Below are 24802 nucleotides of genomic sequence, written 5' to 3' on the forward strand. Positions count from 1 at the left end.
TGATTATGACTATCGCAAAGTTTATGTTATCGAGCGCGAAATGAAATACAAGTTTAGCTTGGTTTAAAAACTGTTTATATGCATATCTTATATTTTTTATAGTTAGCATAGAATTTCAAACACATACACATTGAAACTAACGCTGTTACTGTTGCGGTTGTTTTTTGTTTGTTTTTTTTTTCTTTTTCTTTTCGTGTTTTTGCTTATCGTTATCGGCTGTTATTAATTTGAATTCGAATTACAATGCATGTTTTAAACTTAGTTAGCTAAAAATAATTATGGATTTTTTCACTTTTCTTGTTTACGTTTTATAATTTGATCACAATTTGATTTCGCATGTCCAAAAATGAATTTTGGTTTGTGTGTTCCGAATGATTCGCCTAAATGTAACCTTCATCCTGCTTCTGTTTCTATTCCTGTTCCCATTTCCATCCGCTTCGGGTTCCGTTTCCGTTCTCATTCCATATATATATAAAGCCTATTTTGCCGAAAATGTGCCTAATTTCGTTCTTAATGTATGCAAGCTGATGCATGTCCATTGAGATACTACAAAATATGCTAAATTTCAGTCAATATTACGTGCTTTCAATTTTTCCCTTTTTGTTTTTCATTTCTTTTTAGTTGTTCGAAAGGCATATCCATGAAAATGGTTGAAAACTTTGGATAACCTGTATTCTTGGTATGTTAGGTTTTGTATAGTATATATATGTGTGTATATATATATATTTGGATATTTTATGTACAATATTGTATTAACGGCATTTGATGTTTTCGATGCATATGTGAATCGGGGTTTGTAACGAGTTAAGATCAACTAAATAACAGTACTATCGTCTTTGAAGTGGGATCATATAAATTGAGTCTAGTAAATTATTAAATTGTATCATAATGTATGTATATGTATGCATGTATGTATATTTTTATGAAATAGTTTATGTACTGGCAAAAACTAAAATTATTGTGCAATTTATTAGAGCCCTAAAAATTTGTTTACAACTAAAATCTAAAATGCGTATATTAAAAATTTATTACAAAATATTTGCATATACATAAGAATATATACATATAATTATATATATATATATAGAAAACTAAACTTGTACAGCCCCAAAGAACTGAGTTTCAGGGGTGTGGATTGGGCGAGGGGGCATTAGGCCCCTTCAAAAATGGGGCTATCTGCTTATAGACTATCAATCAATGAATTATTCATATGTTATGTATAAATCCAATTACTATAAGAGCTTAAAAGTGTTCATTCATTACTGTGATTTTTTTTAATTATTATTTTTTTCTTTTTGCGATTTCTATTGCTAGTTGTAATTGTAGTCGTAATTGTTGTATGGAAAATGAGAGCGAAACACGACATGTATTAACAAAAAAAGGAAACTACGAACAATTACGTTGAAGATGTGTTTTTTTTTTTTCTTTTCGTATGTATAATTATGTATAATTAATTATGTTATAATTATAGTAGTATAATCATTGTATTTACGTGTACATTATGCTTGCTTGCGTAAATTATAAAATTACCTAATCAAGAAAAATTATAAAGTTAGTTAGTTGTTGTTGCTGCTGCTACTGTTCATATTAAGCCTCGTTCTCTGTTTAGGCCTTCCAATTGTTCTGGCGACTGCCGCTGGGTCCACTCGGCTGCTGTGGCGGTATCATCTCCAGCAGATACTGACGCTGTAGCTCCGCCGCCCGCTGTATGTCAGCCAAGCTGGTTGCATTGTTCGAGTTCTTCGATGAACTGGAAGCGGAGCTGCTCTTCTTGTTATTGTTGTTGAAAGCTATATGTGGGGAAATAGAAAGAAAACCAAATTAGAAACAATCCTGTTATCTACAATTTTAATGCTGTTTACAGTTAACTCTACAATGCTAGTTGACATTTTGCTGTAAGTCAAATAAGCTCTGACTGCTAGCTTAACAGAATGTAACAGAATAGAATATTCTTATACATTTTGCTGTTAAATAGCTTGGGGCTGTTAGGTTAACTGCAAATGTCACTGTATATGCACTTTTGCTAACATTATCCTGTTAGCTTAACATTATTTCTACAGTTCGCTCACTGCTAACTCACCTGCCACTTGTGCCGCTTGCGCCATGGCCATTTGGTAGGTGTATAGAAGTGGCGCAAATTGCATCATATGCTGCGGATTGCCGCCCAAGCCCTGACCAAGTGCTGTAAGAAAAAATAAATCATATTAATAACATATCAATATACAGTAAACTCTGTCGCTAGACGCACCTCTAAATAGCTGCTGCTGAAAGGCTTGCATGGCCGCTGCTGGCGATGCATTTCCTAGAGCTGCAGCTGGGTTGTTGGCTGCCGTCGAGGCGTTGCCAAAGTTGCCTAAGCCGCCAAGTGCTGCCAGATTGCCCAACTGATTGAGATTACCCAAACTTGCCAGATTGTTGATATTCAGACCGCCCATGCCGCCCAGAGCGCTGAGATGCGCCGCTGCCGCCAGCGTGGCAGCTGAATATTTATCATAGTTCTGCGCCTGTTGCTGCTGCTCGCGTTGTTGTTGCTGCTGCTGCTGTTGCTGCTGCTGCTGTTGTTGTTGCTGTTGCTGCTGATGATGGTGCTGGTGATGTTCGCGTTCGGTACGCGCCGAGGAGCGACCTGTTGAAGATGACGACGCCTCGTGATGATGCGCCGCTGCAGCTGCCGCTGGCCCGGGACTCAGTATGCCCGCCTGCTGGGCTGCAATGGCTGCCGCTGCTGCTGTGGCTGCAGCACGCGAGGAGCGTTGAGTACTTCCCGACTGATTCAGTGGCGGTGGCGGCGTAGGCTGACTTTGTACGCTTGGCGGCGGCGGTGTGGGCCGCGGTGCTGGCGTAGGTGTCTGGCATTTAGTAGGTATAACGGTAACCGAAGGTGGCAAATTTACTAAAGCAGCTGCTGCAGATGCATGCGATGCTTGCAGCTGTTCGCGTTGTTCCCTCAGCGCCTGCTGATGGAGCTGCTGCTGATGCTGCTGCTGTTGCTGCTGCTGCTGCTGCTGTTGTTGTTGCTGCTGATGCTGCTGCTGCTGTTGCTGCTGATGGGCGGAGGCGACGCTGTTGGCATTGTTGCTGGAGGCATGCGCTTCAACGGGCGATGGGCTGCTCTGGCTGCTGGCCAAGCGCTGCTCGATCTCCTGCTCCTGCTGCAGCGCCTTCACAAACGCCTGCTTCAGTCGATTCGTGTGCTCCGCCTTCAGTGCCTTCTTCACATTCGATGTCACGCACTGCTCACAGATGACCTTTGCCTCCTTGTTGGCTGTGGAGCAAAATAAAACAGTTAATCATAATTAGCGTTTTAAAGAATTCGATTCGCTTACTCTGTTTCTCCCATTTCCAAACGGGCGTAAAGTCTATTTTGCATTGGGCGCATCGGAAGGGCGCCGCCACAGCGTTCGCCTTCTTGTTCACGGTCAAATAATCCACAACTGTCTCTAGTCCAAGCAGATAAACAAAGTCCGTATTGCTTGGATTGGGAATGAAGTGCATCTCTGGCGGTGGGGGCTTTGGTGGCGGTATCTAGACAAGGCATATATTATATATGAATTACTGTTGAATACAAATGCTTTTGAAAGCAAGTTCAAGGATATCTTCTATAAATTTTATATTTCTCAATAATAAAGAACTGACATTCAAATAGACTCATATCTCTAACAAGACTGCTACTGACTGAGACAGTTCCTGAAAATACGTATTATATGTATTAGCTGGCCCGGCAAACGTTGTTTTGCCATATTCATTATTTCTAGGGAATATTGTGTACTTAAATACAAATTAGCTAATTTACTATAAGTGTGGGGGGAGGGGCTGCAGTTATAATGTTCGCTTGGCATTGGTAGCAGTGAGCTGACTTTGTGGCTCATACTGAAATGCTAGGCGAAGAGATGAATGTGCTCGCAGTACTTGTTGAGGTTGTCGGTCCTCTACGGTTCCTCTACTTCTGTTGACTACGAATCTGCGCGCTACTCTTCGTTCTAATCGTCTTTGCTGGTTTCGCTCTTCTCGTGCCTCTTGCGATTGGGATGCACGTAACTGCGCCATTCTCACACGGACATCTGCATTGATTTGTTGCCTTTCTTCATCTGATCTTTGAGCTCTGATATCTTGCATGCCTCTAGCTTTGACTGTTCGACGACTCAAATTAGCCCCCTTGCGTTTTCGTGGCATTATATTTTATATTTATATTGAATAATTATTTAACATGAGAGCATGACCGAAAACTGTCACTGTTATCAAGCCTACTGGGAAAATTCTCAATGTCACTGCAAAGATCTTCAGTAGAAATCAAAAATTTATATGTATAAAGATACTCTATAAGGTATTTCAATCCTCCTTCGCAAAATTAATCGATATATATCGACTTGGGCTGAATTTCGCTATACAAATTCGATCTCAAGCCGTAGCTTAATAACATATCTATGTGATCTATATCCAGAAATAATGCCAACCTATCAGTTTCGGTTTAGCATACCAAGTCTAGCTTATTTGCGCAATACTTGAGCCATTTCTCTTATCAAATCAATATTTCAAATTAGTTTCCATCTAGCTTAAGTCAGCACCTTCTATTTCTGACCCAAAATAGTGGTAAGAACTTTATATCTATGGAGTTATCAACAATGAAACTGCTCGAAACTGCTAGCTCTATCCTAGTGAGTTTCGAACCGACAGCTTAGCTAGCTCTACTACTCGTCCTGGTTCCCGTTCTGCTCTATCTGCATTAGGCCACACAGCTCACCTGTAGCAAAGTCTTTTCGAGCTGTTTGCGCAGCGCCATCTTAGCAGCTGCCTGACGCTGAGCCGGTGTCTGAGCTTCCTCGCGCTGTGCATTGCGATCATTCTAAAGAAAACAAGATGATATTAGATAAGTATATTTATATTGGAGTAAATCAATTTCCACGGCTCACCTTCAAATCGTTTAGCTGATTCTGATGCTGCGATTGTAGTGGGGGCGCCGGCGTTATAGATACGGAATTGCTAATGGTCCCAGGTACCTTCGAATTATCCGAAATATTAGGCTGCATGTTTTGGCAATTTTTTTTTTATTTATATAATTTTTTTTTTTATTTTTTAGTAGTAGAAATATAGAACGAAAATTAGACAATTGATGTTGGGCTGATGGCGAAAATGGTTTTACTCTATATATTTGCTCTTTCTTTCTTTCTTTCTGTCTCTTTCTTTGCACTTAAGGAATATAAAAGCTTTCGTTTGAAATAAATTTGGTTTATGCAAAATGGTTAAGAAAAGAAAAGTTAGCTGCCAATGGGCCCATACGGCGCAGCCTACTCGGAATTGTTTTTTATGATTATGATAATGAGCAAATCTTCGTTAAAAGATTTTCTTCCTTCTCTCTTTGAAAGTAAAAGCGAGCAGGCTACGCAACACGTTCCAAGGCAGCTCAAGATGACAGTTAAAGTGTTTTCTCTAGTGTTGCAAGACGAATTATAGAAACAGAGTGAAGGGAGTTAAGTCGATAGATAGTTAGCTTCATCGATTTGGTTCGATAATTCGTATGCTTAGGTGTCTAGTGTTGGTAAGCGTGAGTTTTGTGCAGCAATTTTGACAAGTGTTGTTGTCAACATTCTAAAATACTCCAATCAAAAAGTGTATTTTGTTCTTGTGTGTTTGGTGCATATGGAATACATGTTGATATATATGTATGTATGTATATATATATATTTGATAAATCAGATTTAAAGTTAGGGTGGAAAAACTCGGCGCTTACGGCAACGATGACATTACAATAACTCACATTGCGTGCTTTCAGGCTGGATGGCGGCGCCGACGTTGGCGTTATGGTCACCGACGGCGTAATCGTGAGATTCGGCAGATTTGTGCGCGGCGGCAAGACGTTCGATCGATGCGAACTATTTGTGGCTGGCGTTATGGTTGTGCCCGCTGCCAGTGTCGCTCCGGCTGCTGCTGCCAGCGAGGATCTAGGTGGCGGGAGTATCGAGTGGTTGTTGCCGCTGCCAATCAGGTTGCTGCTGCCGCCGCGCTGCGAGCCGGATGACAGAGCTGCTGCGGCTGCGGCCACCGCAGCGGCCGTCGCTGCTGAGGAGCTTATGTTGCGGCTGTTGCTGGCGCTGTGGAAATGGCAAGCACAAAAAATAGATCAGATAAGTATATTGCTCTATATAATGTAAGTTGTAATCCATAGATTATTCGCAAAAGGAAAAGATTTCTATCTTATCCGATTCTACAATATATTTGACAACCGATAGCTATCGATAACGCAATCAAACATATATTATCGATATTACATGAATATTATTACTGATATCCGTTTAATCCCTTTATATTTAAGGCCCTCGCTAGTTCCATATTTATATATAGGACAATCGATATCTATCCAATCGATATCTATCAACTATATACTATCGATATTACATCAATATTATCACTGATTTCCGTTTAATCCCTAAATACTTAAGGCCCTCGCTAGTTCCATATTTATATATAAGACAATCGATATCTATCGATACCGTTATGAAACATATAATATCGATATTACATCAATGTTGTTACTAATTTCCGTGTAATCCTTATTTACTTAGGGCCCTCGCTAGTTCCATATTTGAATTCACACGCCATCGATATTTATCGATAATTTATTAAATAGTCCAACTACACTAACTCACCTTATGCTAACAGCGGCTGCTCCACCGCCCAAGCTACTCCGCCCCTTGCTGTGGGCCGGCATCGGCAACGCGGACGTGGGCGTCACACTGAGCGACCCCTTCGCTGTCAGGGCACTGGGTATCGCAGCCAGTGGATTGTTGGGCGACACACTGGTGGGCGTCACCACCAGATTCTCCTTCATGACCTGCTGCGACTGCTTCAGCTTCTTTAACAGCATCAGCTTGGTCTCCTCATTGCGCAGATCCTGCCTCAGTTTACGCAAACTTTTCTCCCGCTCCTTCAGCTCTGCATGCGTCAGCTCCTTGATGGGCACATACGGCGGCATCTCCTCATCGTCCGTCTCCGAATCAATGTTGCCATTCTGCTGCCGGCCATTCGTGCGCGCTGGCAGCAGCACAATGTCTGGTGCCTCGGCATATGATTTGGGTTCGGTGCGTGGCCGCAGGACGCGGCGTTGAACTTTATTTTCATCCTGGGCGGCGCTGCTGCTGCTCCCACTGCCCGCTGTGGCGACGTCGCTGCTGCTGTTGTTGTTGTTGCTGCTGCTGTTGTTGCTACTGTTGTTGTTGCTATTATTGTTGTTGCTGCTGCTGCTGCTGCTGTAGTTGGTATCGTTGCCATTGCCTGTGGCAGCTGTTGCTGTGGGTCCCGGAGCTGGCGTTATGGTTAATCCGGTATTATTCGCCGTCAACGCTCGCAGGTCTCGATTGCTGATCGTTGTCGGCGTCGACGTTGGCGTCGTGGCCGGCGTTATTGTCAGCGCCGGATCACGGCCAGAACTCAGGCTCAAGTCGACGACATCGTCGACCTCCATTTTGGCCATTTTCGCGCGTCGCGTCGTCGTGATGACTTATCTTGACCTAACTGTAAAGATAAGAGATAAAAGATTTAAATTTTGATTTTTAATAAATTTGTTTATTTTTGTTTCTCTAGCTTATATCATATGTTCTGTTCTCTTTAGGGAGTCTCTACTGCACTTTAGCCCGCCCATTGCTAAGGGTTGATATCCACCTTTATTTTATATATGTATGTATTGCTCCTTTTTTTTTCTTTTTGTCACTTTACAAGCGGAAATCAGAAAAAGAAGAATTTAACCCCTAACTGTTTTTTTGCTGTATCTCCGCTCGAGATTTTCTTCTTCATTTTTAACGTAAGGAAATAATAAAGATATCCTGATTTTATATCATTTTGGCGACGACCTTGTTAAATCAAGTTAGTGTCTTGAGTCTCGAATGTTTTTTTGGCTTGTGGCAAAACAAATGGAAAGCTACACTAAATCACAGGCCAGTCAGATTTGAACGAAGATACGCAAACACACACACACACACGCACACACCTACATCTATCTCATCTAAATGTGTTTTTACAGCATTCGGTTCGATTTGGGACTGGCGTTTGCTTCTAAAAGCAAGTCACGTTTTTCGTTTTACCAAATTTTCGCATACAAAGCGCAGCGAAAATTTACATGATAACAAAAGAGGTGGAGAGGCAGGGGAGAGAGTAAGTTGGGCTTACAAGTAAAGTGAAAGAGCGAGAGGGCACATGCAAATTGCTAAATGTTTAGTGGCAACGCTGTAGAACTAGCGAACCCACACACACACACACACCAATGCACATACATACATACATATGTATATACATGCACAAGCCAAAGACACGTGAGAGCGTGAGGTGAATAAACTTTACCACAACAATTGCACCTGCCCCCTGTCAAAGCCAATAAACAGCAAATGCATACAAGCAAAAACGATACAAACAATAAACAGTCCAATTAAAATGGAATAAATGCAGCACACACACACACAAATACACATAACAACAATGAAGACAGTGCTTCGCATCGGGTGGCAACGCTTGTTGAGCTGAGCTTAGAGACGACCTCAACAGAATGTGGCGCAAGAAAGAAAAGCGAATCAAACATAATATAATAAACATGATGAGAATGCGAGCAATACAGTACAAGTGTGTATGAATATGTGTGTGTGCGTGCGTGCACGTGTGTGTGTCTGTTTTTGTTTGACCAACAATGTCCCCAACGTGCTATAAATTAACTCGCTTTGAAAGTTAGCAGCCGCACAGCAATACAGACATATACATATACACACACATATACATATATAACACACACACACATCTAAATAGCGCATGCATGTGTAGAGCTTGCTCGCTCACTCGTTCGTTGGTTTCCCCCCGCTTAAGCAGCTGTCGGCTATGTCTCGTTACTTTCCACACTTGTGTCGTCATCAGATTGCCGTTTGAGAGCGAACAGCCGCGACGGCACAGTGGAACAATGTTGTGCGGTCAGTGCGCCAAACATGCAACAGGCATTTTGACACAATTTAATTGTCTTTAATTATATAATAATAATATATGATTCTTTAATACATTCTATAAATTACATATTTTAAATTTATTGAGCAGCCCACACTCTCAACATTTATATAAATTAACATTTAACTACCACTTTGTGAAGAGCTTTATTACACTGTGGCGTGGCTGGTGAGCGTGAGAATAACAGCATTTACATATACATGTATACATGTATACACGTATACTTATATATACAAGTTTGTGCATTTGTGTTCCATGATTGTTCGCATTTTTTGTCATGTTCAAAGAGAAAAAAAAAATTCAAACATTTTAATTATTTGTATATATGTACATACTTTAATATTGTGTGTATTAATATGATACCGGCACTTTTTATATGGCTGACATTGAATGCATAGAAAACGTCGTATATCGATTTGTTGGCTTTGGCTTTTGTTGGCATTCAGTGTTTATAATTGTGTTTAATAGCGCGCTAAATGTGTTTCAATTAGCGCTTAAAGTTAAGCTCTGTGCGTCTGTGTGTATGAGTGTATATGTGTCAATAGGGTACATACATATGTATGTATGGGAGCGTGTGCATTAAAAGTTTTGCTAACTCTTTTTGCAGATGATATATTTATTGCAGTTTATAAATGTTTATTTAACCTTTTAAACTGTTTAATGGTGATTCAATTACCGTTTTTTACTGTTGGTGCTATTAATGTTGCTGTCGCTATGAACGTGCAGCGAACGTGCTTGCTCAACTGAGCTTTCACTGTACATCGCAGACAAGTTCAAGTTTAAATCTAACGGTCGTTGGCACCTGCCCAACGCAAGCGGCTATTAGAAGAAGCAGCGTAGATAACTGACCGCCGATAAGCGCCAGCATTCCAGAGGAACAGCAGAACAGCCTTGACTTCCAGTCGTGGGAAGTCGACTGGAGTGGCGTAGAGTGGGGCGCGTCAAGTACTGTAAGAGTCATCTCTTACGATAACAACAACAGCTAGGCCACAACTAACGAGCAATAACAACAGCGACACACACACACACAAAGCAAAAAAAAAAAAAGCAAAGAAATAAGGTTAAATCAAAAGTACAGTTGTGTACATAGCGCAGCGAGCAGCAACAGCAGCAGCACCAACAACAACACAAACAAAAGCGAAGAGCAACCAACAAGCAAAATGTGTTTGAGTGCGGCTGCGGTGAGCAGCAGCAGCAGCACCAGCAGCAGCCGACGTAGAGAGAGAGCAAGACAGAAGAGAGAGCGCGTCGCACACACACGCGAACCCAAAGCCAAAGCCAAACAGCAAAATGAGAGTGGCGGGCAGACGGCGGCAGTTGGCGACCGAATTGGGAGTAGAGTCGAGTACTGGGGGCAGAGGCCCTGAGGGGGTGGGGTGCACTGAAAACTGTCTGGCCACCCCATGCACACCACTCACTCACACACACACATATATCTATATATATACACCCACGGTACACCTTAACTACGCCCAGACCTATCGATTTGCATACAAGTCAAGTTACCCCTTCCCTTCGCTTCCCTACCAATCCATGGTTAGCTAATCCACCAAAGGCCCTTCGAAAACATACTCAATACCAAATATACTCCAATTGCAATCGCTTTTATTTTTGCGATATGCGCAAAATAATTCAATTCATTTCAATAAAAGGAATTAAATAAAAAATTATCAAAACAAGTCGCAGCAGCTTTGCACACAAACGGACGAATAAATAAACAAATATACATAAGTAGGTACTGCATACATACAAATATCTATAAACATACATATATACAAGTAAATACATACGTACATAGTCGTATAAGAAATGCGCATATCTTATGGCCTGCCATTGTATATACATATATACATAAGCAACGGCTAACGGAAGAGGGAGAGAGAGGAGCAAAGCGGTGGGCTGCTGTTGCCGTTGCCGTTGCTGTCGCGATGAGAGCGCGTGCGAGCGAGCGAGAGCGGCCGACTTGTTGTACATGGCACTGTACATATGTATTAACTCACCATCATCGTCCCCATGGTGGGACTGTGTGTTAGTGGTGCTGGTGGGGTGGGACGGGGTGCAAGCAGGCAGGCAGCCTGCAAAATGCACTGGCGCATAAATCTAAGCTGCGCCTTGTGAAATGCTCAAATTTATTAGTGACGTCAAGTCAACGCTCTCGACTATTAACAGCTGCTTAACAGCACACATTTCAACGCAGTGGCAACTCCACTCGACTAATTTACAATCAAGAATTAAGAGTCATAATTAACAAAGAGATCTACCTGAGCTCATTTACATATGTACACACACTTGTATTTGTATATTAATTCTAAGATACGACATCAAAGTGTTAAGTCATTCTAATCTATTAATACAGTCAATTTTACATGCTTCTATATACATACATACATATGTACATGCATAAATATGTATTACAATATGAGCTAATGTAAATCTCACTACATTCATAATTTTGTACATACACACATACATACATATGTACAACTACGAATAAATATATAATTATGTCTCTCTTGTTTATTTATAGCGCCGATAAGGATAAGCTTCGGGAAATTGCAACACAAAATATAATAATATTTCTATGTGCATGATTGTAAGTAGTATATAAATAAATTTCTAGAAAATGGGTTACGTACGACAACAACAACAAAAACTTAACACAAATTAATTGCGCGCACTACAAACGAAAAATCGTCGCAGCGACGGCGACGGCGGCAGCACTGCCTCTCTGTCTCTGCCGCTGCCGCTGCCGGTAGTCGTTGGCCTCTGTCGGCGTCGCGTCGACTGCGCTGCGATAAATGTGTGTATGTGCGTATATATAAAATACTGATGTGTTGATGTTGCTGTTGTCGTTGTTGTAGTGTGCGGATTTGCTGCTTATCGCTGGACACACATATTTGCACTGTCTTTTATGGCAGCGTTGAGTAATTGGCAAGTGACAAGCGGGGCAAGCAGAGGGAAGGGGCCGGAATGGAATCGGAATTGGGTCTGGGCCTAGCAATTTTACAGCTGTTTTGGTAGATGGTTCTGTTAAGTCTGACCAACTAAATAAATGCATATAGATATACATACATATATTACCTATGCACACACATACATACATATGTGTACATGCATAGGCATAGGCAACAACAAAGCGTAATAGCTTTCAAACTGGTTTTAATTGCTGTGTTTGTTGTTGTTGTTGTTGTTGCTATTTTTATTTTTAATTCGTTTCATGCAGAAAGACGCCGACTGGAATAAAGGCGATGCTCTGCTGATAAAACCGTTTTATGCACAAGCCGCAAAAATTAGCAACAAACAGTTATGCTTGAAGTTGCCAGACTGTTTGCACATTTACATATACATAAGCACACATACATAGATACATTAGTATAATTAGTATTATGCAAAAAATACGCCTTAGATCAGTTGCTTTATTTTTATGATGGCCAAATTTCACAATTTTGCAATAACAATTTGCATATTTGTTTGATATATATATATATACACACACACATGCATACATGCATAGCAAAATCGCAGCTCAGCTGCTTGTAAAGCTCTTCTCATAGTCTTTGTCTTGTTGTTGTTATTATTACTGTTGTATATAAACCACTGGCGTATGGTTATGCATGTGTATGTACATATATCGCGCTGCTCTCACTCACACACACATACACTCACTCACTCACAGACACATTGGCTCGACTTTAGTACATAAGCAGACTGCGCGCTGCGCTCGTCTCGTTGCTTTTGTCTATCCAACCGTGCTTCTTTGCGGGTATGTGCGTGTGTCTGTCTGTATGTATTGCTGACTGCCTGGCCTGGCCTGGGCCGCCTCTCCTCACTCTCTCTGCCGGTCACTCACTCTCTCTCTCTCTCGCTCTCTATCTCTCTTTGTCTCTCCCACAACACTAGCAACAACAAGATTCAGCGAAAAAGTAAAAACACATAAAAAGGCAATAGCAAACATAAAATCGACAAGGCAACAATCTATCTATACATACATATGTACAAATGCACATGCACATGCACATAGGTATGCGTGCATTTGTGTGTGTGTGTGTGCTTGCTACTGATTTAGTTTTCTTTTATAATTTAGGCTCACTTTTGTTAACGGTTTTTCAATGACTGCATTTCAATACAATTTGGTGTGTATGTATGTATGGAAAAATTCCACTTAATCAAGCAAATTACCAACGCGTCTCAGTCGACGTCAACGCCATTGCTATGCTTCGGCTATTTTTAGGCTTTGCGCTTTACCTTTCGTTTTTCTTTGCTTTTTTCTCTCTGTTGGCAAAACATCAAAAAACAACAACAAAAAATTAAATAAGAATGAAACAAAAAAAAACAAATTGAATGCTACATGAAAATGAGACGATCTGCTCCTCGCTTGCGCTGCCGACGTTGCTGCCGCAGCGATGTCCACTGCTTGTTAAGAATAACCCCAAAAAGTAACACGTAAAAGGTAAGCAGCGCAGTCGGCGTCGCTTGCCCTGACACAGCGCAGCAGCAGCAGAGGCGGCGGCGGCCCAACAAAAAAGCAAAGGAATAACAAAACCAGTTAGCCGATACACACACACGCGCACACCATACATACAAACAGATTATATTCTTATACTATGTTTATATACAAACACACACATTTGACATTTTTTTCAATGCGACACGATAAGTGCCAAAAAGGTAAGAAAATAGAGAAAACTGAAATTCATTCAATTCTCAATGTAAGATTTCATTTCAATTTCATTTGCAATTAAAGTGGCCTTCAGTGCCCGTTAAACTATATGAGTACTTGTACAATTTGTATACAAACATATAAATACACACACATATATATATTTATTTATATACATATGTACATATATGCATTAGGCACTATACAAACGGTTGGGCACAGTTTTGGAGGTACTGCCATAAATTCTGTCATTTTTAGCCTTGAACTAAAGAAACCCAACGAAACACATACACACACACATACATATGTAAGTTTATGTGTACACCTGTAATAATAGCTTGCACGCGTTTTTCATAGTTAACTTGATGTTAAACGTTAGCACATTCACACACACACACTGATACATGCTTATATACTACGTATGTACATACATATGTATATGTTAGTATGTATACGCACAGCATATAAAAAAATATGACAACGAAAAGAGAAAAAATTTTTCTAGCGCTTTTGCTGATAAGCGAATTCTATTTACAAACACTTATGTATATGTTTGTGTGTACCTATAATTGAAAATACATACATTATCATATACAAATATATGTATGTATGTATGTATGTATATATGTGTACATGTACATTTTTATATGCAATTGTTCACACAGCTGCTTTAAAGAGACATTGTTGGTGGTGATGAAGCTGCTGGTACGGCCGCATCTTCCCCAAATGAATCACTAAAGATTTATGACTGTTTATTAGTTCACTTTAATATACATACATACATGCATACATCCTATGCATTTACATATTTACGTATGTTTGCATTTTAATATTCAGTGCTGAGCAACGGCAAACAAGCAATTTTAATAGCTAACGGTAACTACAGCATACACATATAAATTGGCAGTCTACTGCAGCAACGCTTTCTACTACTGAACGAAAGAAAAGAAGAAAAAACTACTACATACTACTTTTTTATGCGCTGTTCTTATTTTGCACTTAATGACGTGTAACCAGCGCGCGCGTGTTTACATTTGTGTGCGTTTCTATGCAAGTGTGTGTGTGTGTGCGTGTGTGTGAGCATATGCGCGTATATGTATATAATGGACAGTGCTGTGTGCTCGAGCGAGATGCAAGAGTAAACAGGTAAAAAAATGGTAAGCCGAAAAAAGAAAACAACAACCAAAAGCAGCTTTGCCACTTTTTTTTGTGTTTCTGTTGCTGATGCCTTTGTTTTTGCATGAAATTGGCAGAAGAAGAAGATCGAGTATTGAGTAAATTGACATTGTTGTTGTGATAATCATAATTAGCCAACGTCAGCAGCGCAGCGACCATGAAAACTTAACGAAAAAAAGAAGGAAAAGATCAATGCAAAAGTATGTAAAGCGCTGAATTTGCTTGATTTTCAGTTTTTGCTTATACACACACATACGTACATACCATATGTGTGTGCGAGAGTTTGTTTAAAAAAGGCCACACACATGCACAATCAAAATCGTGCGCATATTTATACATGCATATATATGTATGTGTGTGTGTGTGTGTGTGTGTGTGTGATGGGTCTCTGTCTGTCTTCTTGCGCATTCTTGCCTGGCGAACGAACCGCGACGCAGTTACATAAGCACACATACAAAGCTACATACACGTATACATACATACATGCATGCATTCATACATAAGTATATATATATACATATATCTATATACAAAGTTGAGAATGACAGAAACAAGGAAGTAACAAGAACAACAACAACAACAACAACAACAACTGCATGGCGATTCCACTTGAAACTTGTCTACGCTGAAAATAAAGTGGCAACACTATCTCTCCGCACCGTGTGGCTACCCGCACAAAGGTAAAGGGTTTCGTTTAGCTTTTCAGTGAGATGAACGGTGTATATCAAAAAATAAAAATAAAAGTAAACCCAAATAAGAAAATATCTCAACGTGCCAACAACAGCATCTAAAACAGCAACAACAACAGCGGCGACTCATTTAAACGGTCAATTGCCTCAAGCAAAAAAGGCAAACGTACGAATAGAAGAGACAGAGCGAGAAAGAGAGAACGCCAGCGACCGTGAGAGCGAGAGTAAAATGAGAGAATTTAAAAAATAAACTACATGAAAAATCGAGATATGAGACTGTCTTCTACATTGACTTTGACTACTACTAGGCGGTTGCAGCAGTAGCAACAGCACAAACGCCAAAAAAATGCTGTAAAATGAGAGCAACACACGCATAAACACAAACACACACACACACACACATTCAAACATGTAAAATACAATAATATTGAATTGAGTATAAAATGGGCAATCAAAAAACTTTTGCACAGACACCAAAAACCGAACAACGTGCATAAATTAGCAGACACAGTGAAGCGGTAGGAGGGAGTGAGAAAGAGAGAGGGAGAGAGAGAGCTCGCGGGAGAGCGACAAAAGAATAAGTGCCAAGTGAGAGTGTGAGTAGTAAAGGCATATGAGTTTTTGTGCGTGCGTGTGTTCATTTGTTCGCGTATGTATGTATGCATGTGTGTGTGTGTGTGTGGCAATTAAAGCAACTCAAAATATAACTACATAAACAATAATAAAATAACATAAGCAAAATGCAGTTCGAGTGGAAATATTGAAAATGAGCAGCCAAAGTGGCAACGCTGTGTGCTGCTGCCTCTAGTTGTTGTTTTTCTTAGTTTATTTGTTTTTTCATTTTTTTCGTTTTGCTGTTGTACTTTTCGACAGCTGTAGGTGTGTGTGTGTGATGATTTTGCGCCTCCACCTTCGCCTCCTTCGCGCAACCAGAAATCGTCAACCACCGAACGAAAGCTTCGACAAGTTTACTTCAAAGTAAAGGCAGCCCAAAACTTTTGTTATAAGTAGATACATAATCAGTGTATATACATATACATTTATTTATATGTATTGTATATACATATTTATATGTAATACATAAGTATATATATGGTTGTGCTTCTTGTCGAAGAGGCACAGCGAAAACTTTAAAGTCGCCTCTTAAAGCTAACGGTGTTTGCTTGCCTTTTTGTCTGGCGGCCACCCAACTCAAAGCCACCCATTCGCCAGCTCAACACACACAGGCGTATGCACGTACATACAGAAACGTTTGCAGTTGGTCGTTGTCGGTTAACGGTTTTTGCTGTTCTTTTTCATGCCCTGCACTCCTTGATATTTTTATTAGAAATGGGGTATACCGAATGTTGTGCGGACGTTTGTTACAGTTGGACAAATTTGGCATGTTTATATAGGTATATATCAAATATTTGCTATTAATATGAATCGAATAGATGTAAATATATTCAATGTATGTACATATTCCATAAACTTACAAGAATAGAAAGAACATTTCTTATCTGCTTATCTGCTCACAGGTAATCTGCCAGTCGAGAATATCTCGTCTATTTTTTTTAATGCCCTAACAAAAATGTGTATCTAGAAATACGTAATGCAGCAGGGGCAAGGAAGGAGCAGTCATGTCAATAGCAGGGGTCGCCTCTCTGCTTCAAGTGGGCGTGTGTGTGTGAGGGGGCGCTACCTGCATGCGAGTGTGTGAGTGGTTGTCTGTGTGTATATAAATGTATACAAATACATGCACATACATATACATATATATAATAGGCGGTGTCAAGACACATGTCCACATAATTGCCAAACGCGCAAAATCGAAGCCAAGTCCCAAACACACACATGCACATAGATATACTCGCCTACACACACACACACGCACGCAGTCATGCAAAACCATCAGCGCTCTCGTCGCCTAGTCACTGCTCACAGCTAACCCCTACAACGCCCGACAGCCACCCACTGCCCTGCCCAGCCCTGCCGCACCTACCACCGCCCACCCCCACCCCTTTCGCACAGGCCAAAACACACAGCTGCAGGTACAGTTGCGTTTGCAATTCATAGTCGCAGGAGTAGTTTAGTAGACGCAGCTACAAATACACACAAATATACATATGTATATGTGTATATATCCATATATATATATATATATATATCATAATTAATCTGTCGAATATATTTGAGTGCCACGCCCACATGCAGCCGCCGCCCAGTGCAGTGTAAAGCAGCGCTAATTGTTCTGGTGTGGCATTTGCATTACCATTAAAATTTGGTAATATTAATGGCCAACTAGGCGCCGGAAATGTGGCTAAAACTAATTTCCTGCAAACAGCTAGATGGGGAATAGGCATTATAGAAGAGGATTAACTCATGTAGAGGTGATGGCAAAAGCAGGTGTTAAACATATATTGATAATATACATACATATGTATATATGTATGTTGGTGTGAGTTATGTTCTCTTGGGATATACCCAAAACATAATTTGACAGTGTTCTAATGCATACATACATACATACACACATTCTATACAGAATTTATAGATATATAAACGAATATACTTGGCATATTAAAGACAGGCTAAGACTAAAATCACTTTTACATACATATATCCATATGTACTAAATATACATGGAAATTTCGTATATCACATGTATGAGAAATCTTGCATTTTAGGATAGTTAACCAAGGAACAATTGCAGATTTTAAAACATAAATGTTTAATGCTTATGTATTGTTGTATATATTGTACATAAATACATTTGTATGAGCTTAAAATATAAGTGTTTATATATAGAAACTTAAAGATTCTTTAAGTTCTATTATATTAAAAATATCCCATCGCACATGAGTATATAAAATGCATTTCCTTTACATAGATTAAAGAAGCCTTAACAATAAAGTAATGCAATTTATGTATGTATATTCATATTTCACTCAAAGTGAAATGTTTTCTAAGTTGAAAGTTTATTATTTTCAGTATAGCTACAGCTTGGAAATGTGAAGGCACTATAAATGGATCTATAACAATATCAAATCTACATCTATATATATATATATATTTTATAGGCTTTAAGCAAAGACAACCAGTTCCGAAAGTTAAAGTTAACTAGTTAATTCGATATATAATATATTCATATATACATGAGTATATGTATATATTTTAAATAGAATCATTTATATAGATATTCTTACATATGTATATGTTGATATATAGATACATTTACATGTATCTATGACTACATACATATGTTTCGGCTATTGCAAAAACTGCAGCTATTTCAGATTTCTGTGCATTACAATTCCAAATTTGCATTTGCTGTGTGGATTTTGTTGTTGCAGCTGCAGTTGTTGCTGTTGTTGTTGTTGTTGTTGTCAGTTGTCAGTTGTTGTTGCAGCTGTTTCTAAGCCAACCATAGGGCCAGGCACTGCCCCCTACTATGCAAACAAACAGACTACCGCTACGCCAGTTCCCCTTCCTTTTCAGCCCTCTTCTCGTGCTGCCCCTTAGAGCTGCTCTATGGATTCGATCCATGGCCCTGATCTGTGCTTTATGCAATCGCCAGCGGGTCGTAGTTCGAGCACACACACAAAACTACAATGGGGCCGAAATGCGAGCAGTGGCATATCATCGCATAGATTACGCAACTATGGCATACAACAACAACAGCCACCCGAACCACCCACACTGTGTGGCCTGTGACCGCACCACCCGCGCCACCCTTGACCCTAGCCTCTTCACTCACTCGCGACACATTTGAACTACTCCAAAAAAGCAAAAAGGGACAACGACCAGCGCCACGCAACCAGCCAACATTCCACACTCTACACGCGCAGCACCACCACCCACCAAAACCCACTCAAGCAGAGCCGAATAAACCACCTACCAACCGAACACCCACACACCCATCTCAAACAGCTGCAATGCTGTTCGCGTCGCAATTGCCGTAGGCCTTTGTCGGATGCTGTTCAACCAAACCACCCAACCACCCACCCATCCAACTCCAGCCACAGCAGCAGCAGCCTCCCAAATCCCGTTGGTATTGCAAGCTGCTTCGTTTTCGGCACCGACCGAAGTCCCGAGTCCCGGATATTATATGCATACTTGAACTATGCGAGGAAGGAAGCGAGTCAGATGCCACCCAACTACTGCCACGCCCCCGACGCCACCAACGCCCACCCATCCACCCATCCACCCACATAGCTTGTTTTGTATATGTATCTGTATCTGTGTCTCTCCAGCTGTATCCGTTTTTGCATGCGACTGTAGCTGTATACATTTATATATATACGTATATCTATATATATTTGTGTGTGTGTGTGTGTGTGTGTGTGGGTGAGTGCTTTATGTACACATGTACACAGCTGTACCCGGCCATAGTATAACAGTATGTGTGTGTGTGTGCGTGTGTTGTCCGTGTTTTGGGCCACTTTACAGCCACAGAGCCACCCACTAAACAACAATGCAAAAACGTCTGCATTTCAACTAACACACAAACAACAACAATAACAACAACAACAACGACGACAACCCTTAGGGCGCAGCCACCCCCAACCGCTGGGCATAGTTTGCTGCCGAAAAATGTTGATACATAAGCATTCACTGCTGCTGCTGCTGCTGCTGCTGCTGCACCCCAAGCCTTAGCTTAGAAAAATCAATACAACATTTTACAACACTTTTCTTTTATATAAACCAACAAATTAAAGTAAATTTATGTATGTACACATATATATACATATATACATATTTGTATGCGTATAATATGAATTCTATTCATGTCTTTTAATCGATTTTTTTCCACCAACACGCGACAGCAGCCAAAAGTAAAGGTCCCCAACACCCCCAAGCCATAAGCCCCAAGCCCATTCCCATTCCCATTCCGAGCTCCAACTCAGCCACAGCCAAGTCGCATGCTGACTCGCTCGCACACACACACAAACAGCAGCAGCAGCAGTCGCAGCCACAGCCACAGCAGCGCCCGCTCTTTCTCTCTTTCGTTCTGCGCCTTGCCAGAGTTAAGCGAAGCGACAAAAAAAAAAGCCATAAAAAACACAACGCAGCAAGAAAAAACAAAAAAGAGTCAACAATATATTCAGCCTTTGGCAGCACTGTGTATGACCATACACTGACCCTTTGCCGCTGCACTGCTGCAATGCTGCAGCAACTTTGCCCTTTGCTCTGGCCCGATCGTGACTGAGCGATGTTGACACTTGTTATCGATAAACAAAAAAATACAAAAACAACAAAAATGTCTGAACGAAACACAAACGATTGGCGTGCAATTAAGTTCAAGTTGGCACCAAACGTGAGGAACTCTTAGTAATCACACACACACACACACACATAGCAAGAGGTAGCGAGAGCGACAGAACGAGAGCGCGAAGAGAGAGTGACCACTAAATCTCTGTTGCTGCCCGGGGGCTATCTGTTATAAAGGCGCGCTCTCTCTCTCTCTCTCTCTCTCTTGCTCTCGCTCTCACTCTAACGCTTGCGAACGTAATCACTAAATGGGATCGCAATGATTTTGTGTTGCTGTTTCTCCCGTTTGTGCTTTTGTTTTAGTTGTCAACAATGTTTGGCGCTTAGGCTTAGCCGCATACAAGTACATGCAATATACATACATATATAAATATATACGTATATTTGTATGGGTGGTTGTGTTTGTAACTCAACGAAGCATCGTTGCATGCAACTATTGAAGCATGAGCATGCAATTTATGTACTCACACACACATACACACATATATATAAAACTATGAAATACAACATCACTGAGCGACTGTACTTTTGATATAAAATCCACTCAACTCACATAGAAATGCAAACATACATAGGCATACACACACACATACACACATAGATATATGTATGTATGGCATATGCACTAAAATACCATTTCTACCCCAACCACCGACACCCCCACTCGACGCCCACAGGCACTACTACTCTGTGTTTAGTTTTAGTTGCGCTTTAAACTACATTTGGTTCTTCTGCTTCTTCTTTTGGGTTTTGTTATTGCTGTAAGCCTCTGCATATAGAGAGCTTAGGTATGTACGTTTGTGTATGCCTATGTGATTTATCGTATGTTCGTATGTGTGTGTCTGATATTTCAACAATTCGTTTGCATTTGCAGCTAAAGAAATAAAAAAATAAGTAAAACAGGTGCAGGCGACTGTTCAATGCTCTATGAAAAAATAATTAAGGAAAAAAGAAGCGCTAACAATTTAAACTGTATTACATTTCTTTCTTATCTATAAACATTTCTGAGATAGTAGTTAAACTTTATGAGAAATGTATACCAAGATATATCTACATCTGCTCCATCCAATAAGCGGAGCTGTAATGCAAATTTTGAATAGTTGGGTCACAGGAAAAGAAAATCCATCATAACCCAAATAGGAAAATCATTGCATTAAGTCTGCCTTCTGTCATGTGTGAGTGTATGTAGAGGAGGGTGGGCAAACAGGTGCCGTTTCACTTGCACACACAAACTGAACGATGAAAATTTCGACTGCCAGCCCCGTTCCAAATATTCAATACTAACTCTCACACATACAGGCATACACGGATACAACGCACGATACTGATACCAATACACACTGGCACACACACACACAGCTCAACGCAGCGACTAGAAAATGCGGGTCTGGGTCGTCATCGAGACGAGACGGCGAGAATGCAAGCACATAAAGAACGCCAAAAATAAGTTTAAAACTAACGACAGTCTGGTGCGTGTGTGAGCAGCCAGCATAGCCCAACAGCCAAGTGTGAGTGAGCGAGCAAGTAGAATTCGCTTGTATGCGTGTGTGTGTGTATGTGTGTGCGTATTTTGGAGCATGCAACTTTTCGTGCTATTGCCAAATGCGTTCGTTGGCTCAAGAGGGAAAGAGATATAGTGAAGTGAGAGAGAGAGAGCAAACGAGCGAACGAGAGTGAGCATGCGAGTGGAAGGGGCCAAGGTAGTTGTAGAGTAGTGCGAGAGAGTGAGTGAGGCTGGACGAACAAGTGCATGCGTGCGTATTTAAATGTGTGCGCCGCTACTGTGTATATGTGAGAAGGGTCACTTAACGAAACTTGCTAGTGTACGAAACCAATGCAATCAACTGATTAACGGTGTTTCTCTTGTAGTGTTTGTTGTTTGCAAATGAATGTTCATTAACACAATACTCAAAGCAACACAGCGAATGCTCATTCATAATGACAGCAATACACGCCACTAAAATATCCTAAAAAGAACCAACCCAGCACATAAACAAGCGAAGTGAAACAGACACACATACACCCACATTAGCCTGAGGTATGGCAACCGCAAATGTGTATATAGATAACGGCGCAACCCCGTTGCCTAAACATAAAAACGTAGCCAAACGACAAACTGAAAATATAAGAAACAAAAAAAAAAAAAAAAAAAATAGCAGCAGCAGATAATAAAAGCAAGCGCCTAAGCATGGCGTCACTGAGCCGGCCACACGCCTAACAACAACAACGCCTACCCTACCGGAAAAAAAACACGGTAAAAGCTGTAAAAATTGTCAATATAGAAAAAAAGAGACGAAAAAAGTCAACGCTAACAACAGCTTGCAAAATAATGTGCGCGAGTGTCGAAGAAGCCGCTGACATCGCGTTAGCGTCAACGTCAACGACGACGACGACGTCAGCAGCAGCAAAGCAGAGGTAGCGACGTAGAGTTTTTTTTAACGAGCGTATTGACAAGCGCACACTAGTACGAAAACTCAACACACACACTCGCACACATACATAAATACATATAACGACATGCACACGCGACGCAGACGCCGGCCGCAGCCGTGGCAGCAGCAGCAGACCAGACCGGTTGAGGTTAAATTGGATAGGGGAAGCAGATGCGATGGATAAGATGTAGGGCGGGGAGAACTGGCTGGCAAGGCATACATATTGAATTTTTCTTCGACGTAATGAAAATTTTTAGCGTGTTCTTGGGATGATTATGCTGTGGTGCTTTGTTTTTTTTTTTTTTTTTTTTTTAACTTACCGCGGAAAGAGCAAAAATGAGTAGAAAATCCGTTAAGCTGCTGCTTATTGTTGTTGTTGTTGTTGTGGGCGCTGCTTCGGAGACGCTGGCGTCCAGCCTCTTGGAATTTATAATAATTTTCCAAACTCTCACGCACACACACACAACTCACACTCACACACTTAACCACACACACCGATAAAGTGCACGATAAATTTCATTAATTTTTCTGCCTTGAGAAATTTCACTTTTTTCTTGTGGTTGCGTTTGGTAATTTGCTTATTTACTTGTGTACATATATATGTATCTAGATATATATATATATTATATTCGCTTGCTTATTTACACATACATATGCTTGTACATATATATTTACGCGTGTAGACTGTGCGCCTTTAACACTAATACACTTGCAGAACGCGCTGATACTGCTGCGTCGTCGCTGGTCGTTCTGCTTCTTGGCTGCCTTCTACGGCTTTCCAAAAATTTACTTTTTTCTTCAAATTATTACACGCACACAAATGGTGCTAATAAATTTTATGTTAAATATTGCACTTTTGTTTATTTGCTTATTGAATTTAATTACTATTTGATTTGTTTACTACAGCTCTCTCTCACTCACTAAATAAACATGCATATTTAATTATATACATACAAACACGAAGCAGAGGAGGGGAAGCGAAACCGTTGCAATAATAATTACACCTGTAACACAATCGCGAGTAGCACAATTTTTTTTTATCAGCTTTGTTTGTAAACAAATAACAAAGTCGTAATTGTAAAATAATTAAACGGTGCTTTTATCCGCTAACGTTTCAGCGCGTCCTACCCGCTCGATGTTGTTTTTGTAAATGTTGCTTATACATTTAAAATAAACGCAATAGTGTGACCGTTAACGTGTAAAACAAAAAATACCAAACGTTCGGCAAAAGCGGAGGCGGACGCGTTTTCAGTACATCGCAATAGTATCGATACTTAATTTGACCATACTTTCAACATGCATGTTAAGCGTGGAGTAACAAGCGCTGTAAAATGTAAATATGCTAATAACTGATTGATTTATTTAATTTAAACTCCGTTATGAAAAATATAATTATGAAAATATTGCTTATTTTGATTATGTATAATATTAATATGTTAATATCAAATGAGTGTTAAACTTGGCTATGCAATATTAACAGCTCAACAACTTATTAACTTACATTATGCTAAATCATATGTTCTCAACCAGCGAGTAGATCATTCGTTCAGTTTTGCCGAACTGGAACTGGTTTACTTTATCGATATCGACATGGCTATTCAACAAATATAAACGTTAAT

The 24802-nt window shown here is 40.4% G+C and overlaps 1 protein-coding gene across 2 annotated transcripts; it reads right to left on the bottom strand.

Moving 5' to 3' along the window:
* Nucleotides 1–58: 58 nt before the first annotated feature.
* Nucleotides 59–24039, bottom strand: LOC6586602 (alpha-protein kinase 1). 2 transcript variants are annotated; one of them, XM_015160434.3, is made up of 9 exons: nucleotides 23504–24039; nucleotides 6645–7509; nucleotides 5756–6089; nucleotides 4911–4997; nucleotides 4742–4843; nucleotides 3327–3525; nucleotides 2249–3265; nucleotides 2081–2182; nucleotides 59–1790 (listed from the first exon to the last, which is right to left on the bottom strand). In XM_015160434.3, the coding sequence occupies exons 2-9, from the start codon at nucleotides 7466–7468 to the stop codon at nucleotides 1606–1608; spliced, it is 2850 nt and encodes a 949-aa protein (XP_015015920.1). In that variant the 5' UTR covers nucleotides 7469–7509; nucleotides 23504–24039; the 3' UTR covers nucleotides 59–1605. The 2 variants fall into 2 exon arrangements, with proteins under 2 accessions (XP_015015920.1, XP_002012213.1); XM_002012177.4 differs by having other exon boundaries at nucleotides 4911–5021.
* Nucleotides 24040–24802: the final 763 nt, after the last annotated feature.

The sequence above is a fragment of the Drosophila mojavensis genome, unplaced genomic scaffold (assembly GCF_018153725.1).
Source record: "Drosophila mojavensis isolate 15081-1352.22 unplaced genomic scaffold, ASM1815372v1 contig_74, whole genome shotgun sequence".
Classification (NCBI taxonomy): Eukaryota; Metazoa; Arthropoda; class Insecta; order Diptera; family Drosophilidae; genus Drosophila; species Drosophila mojavensis.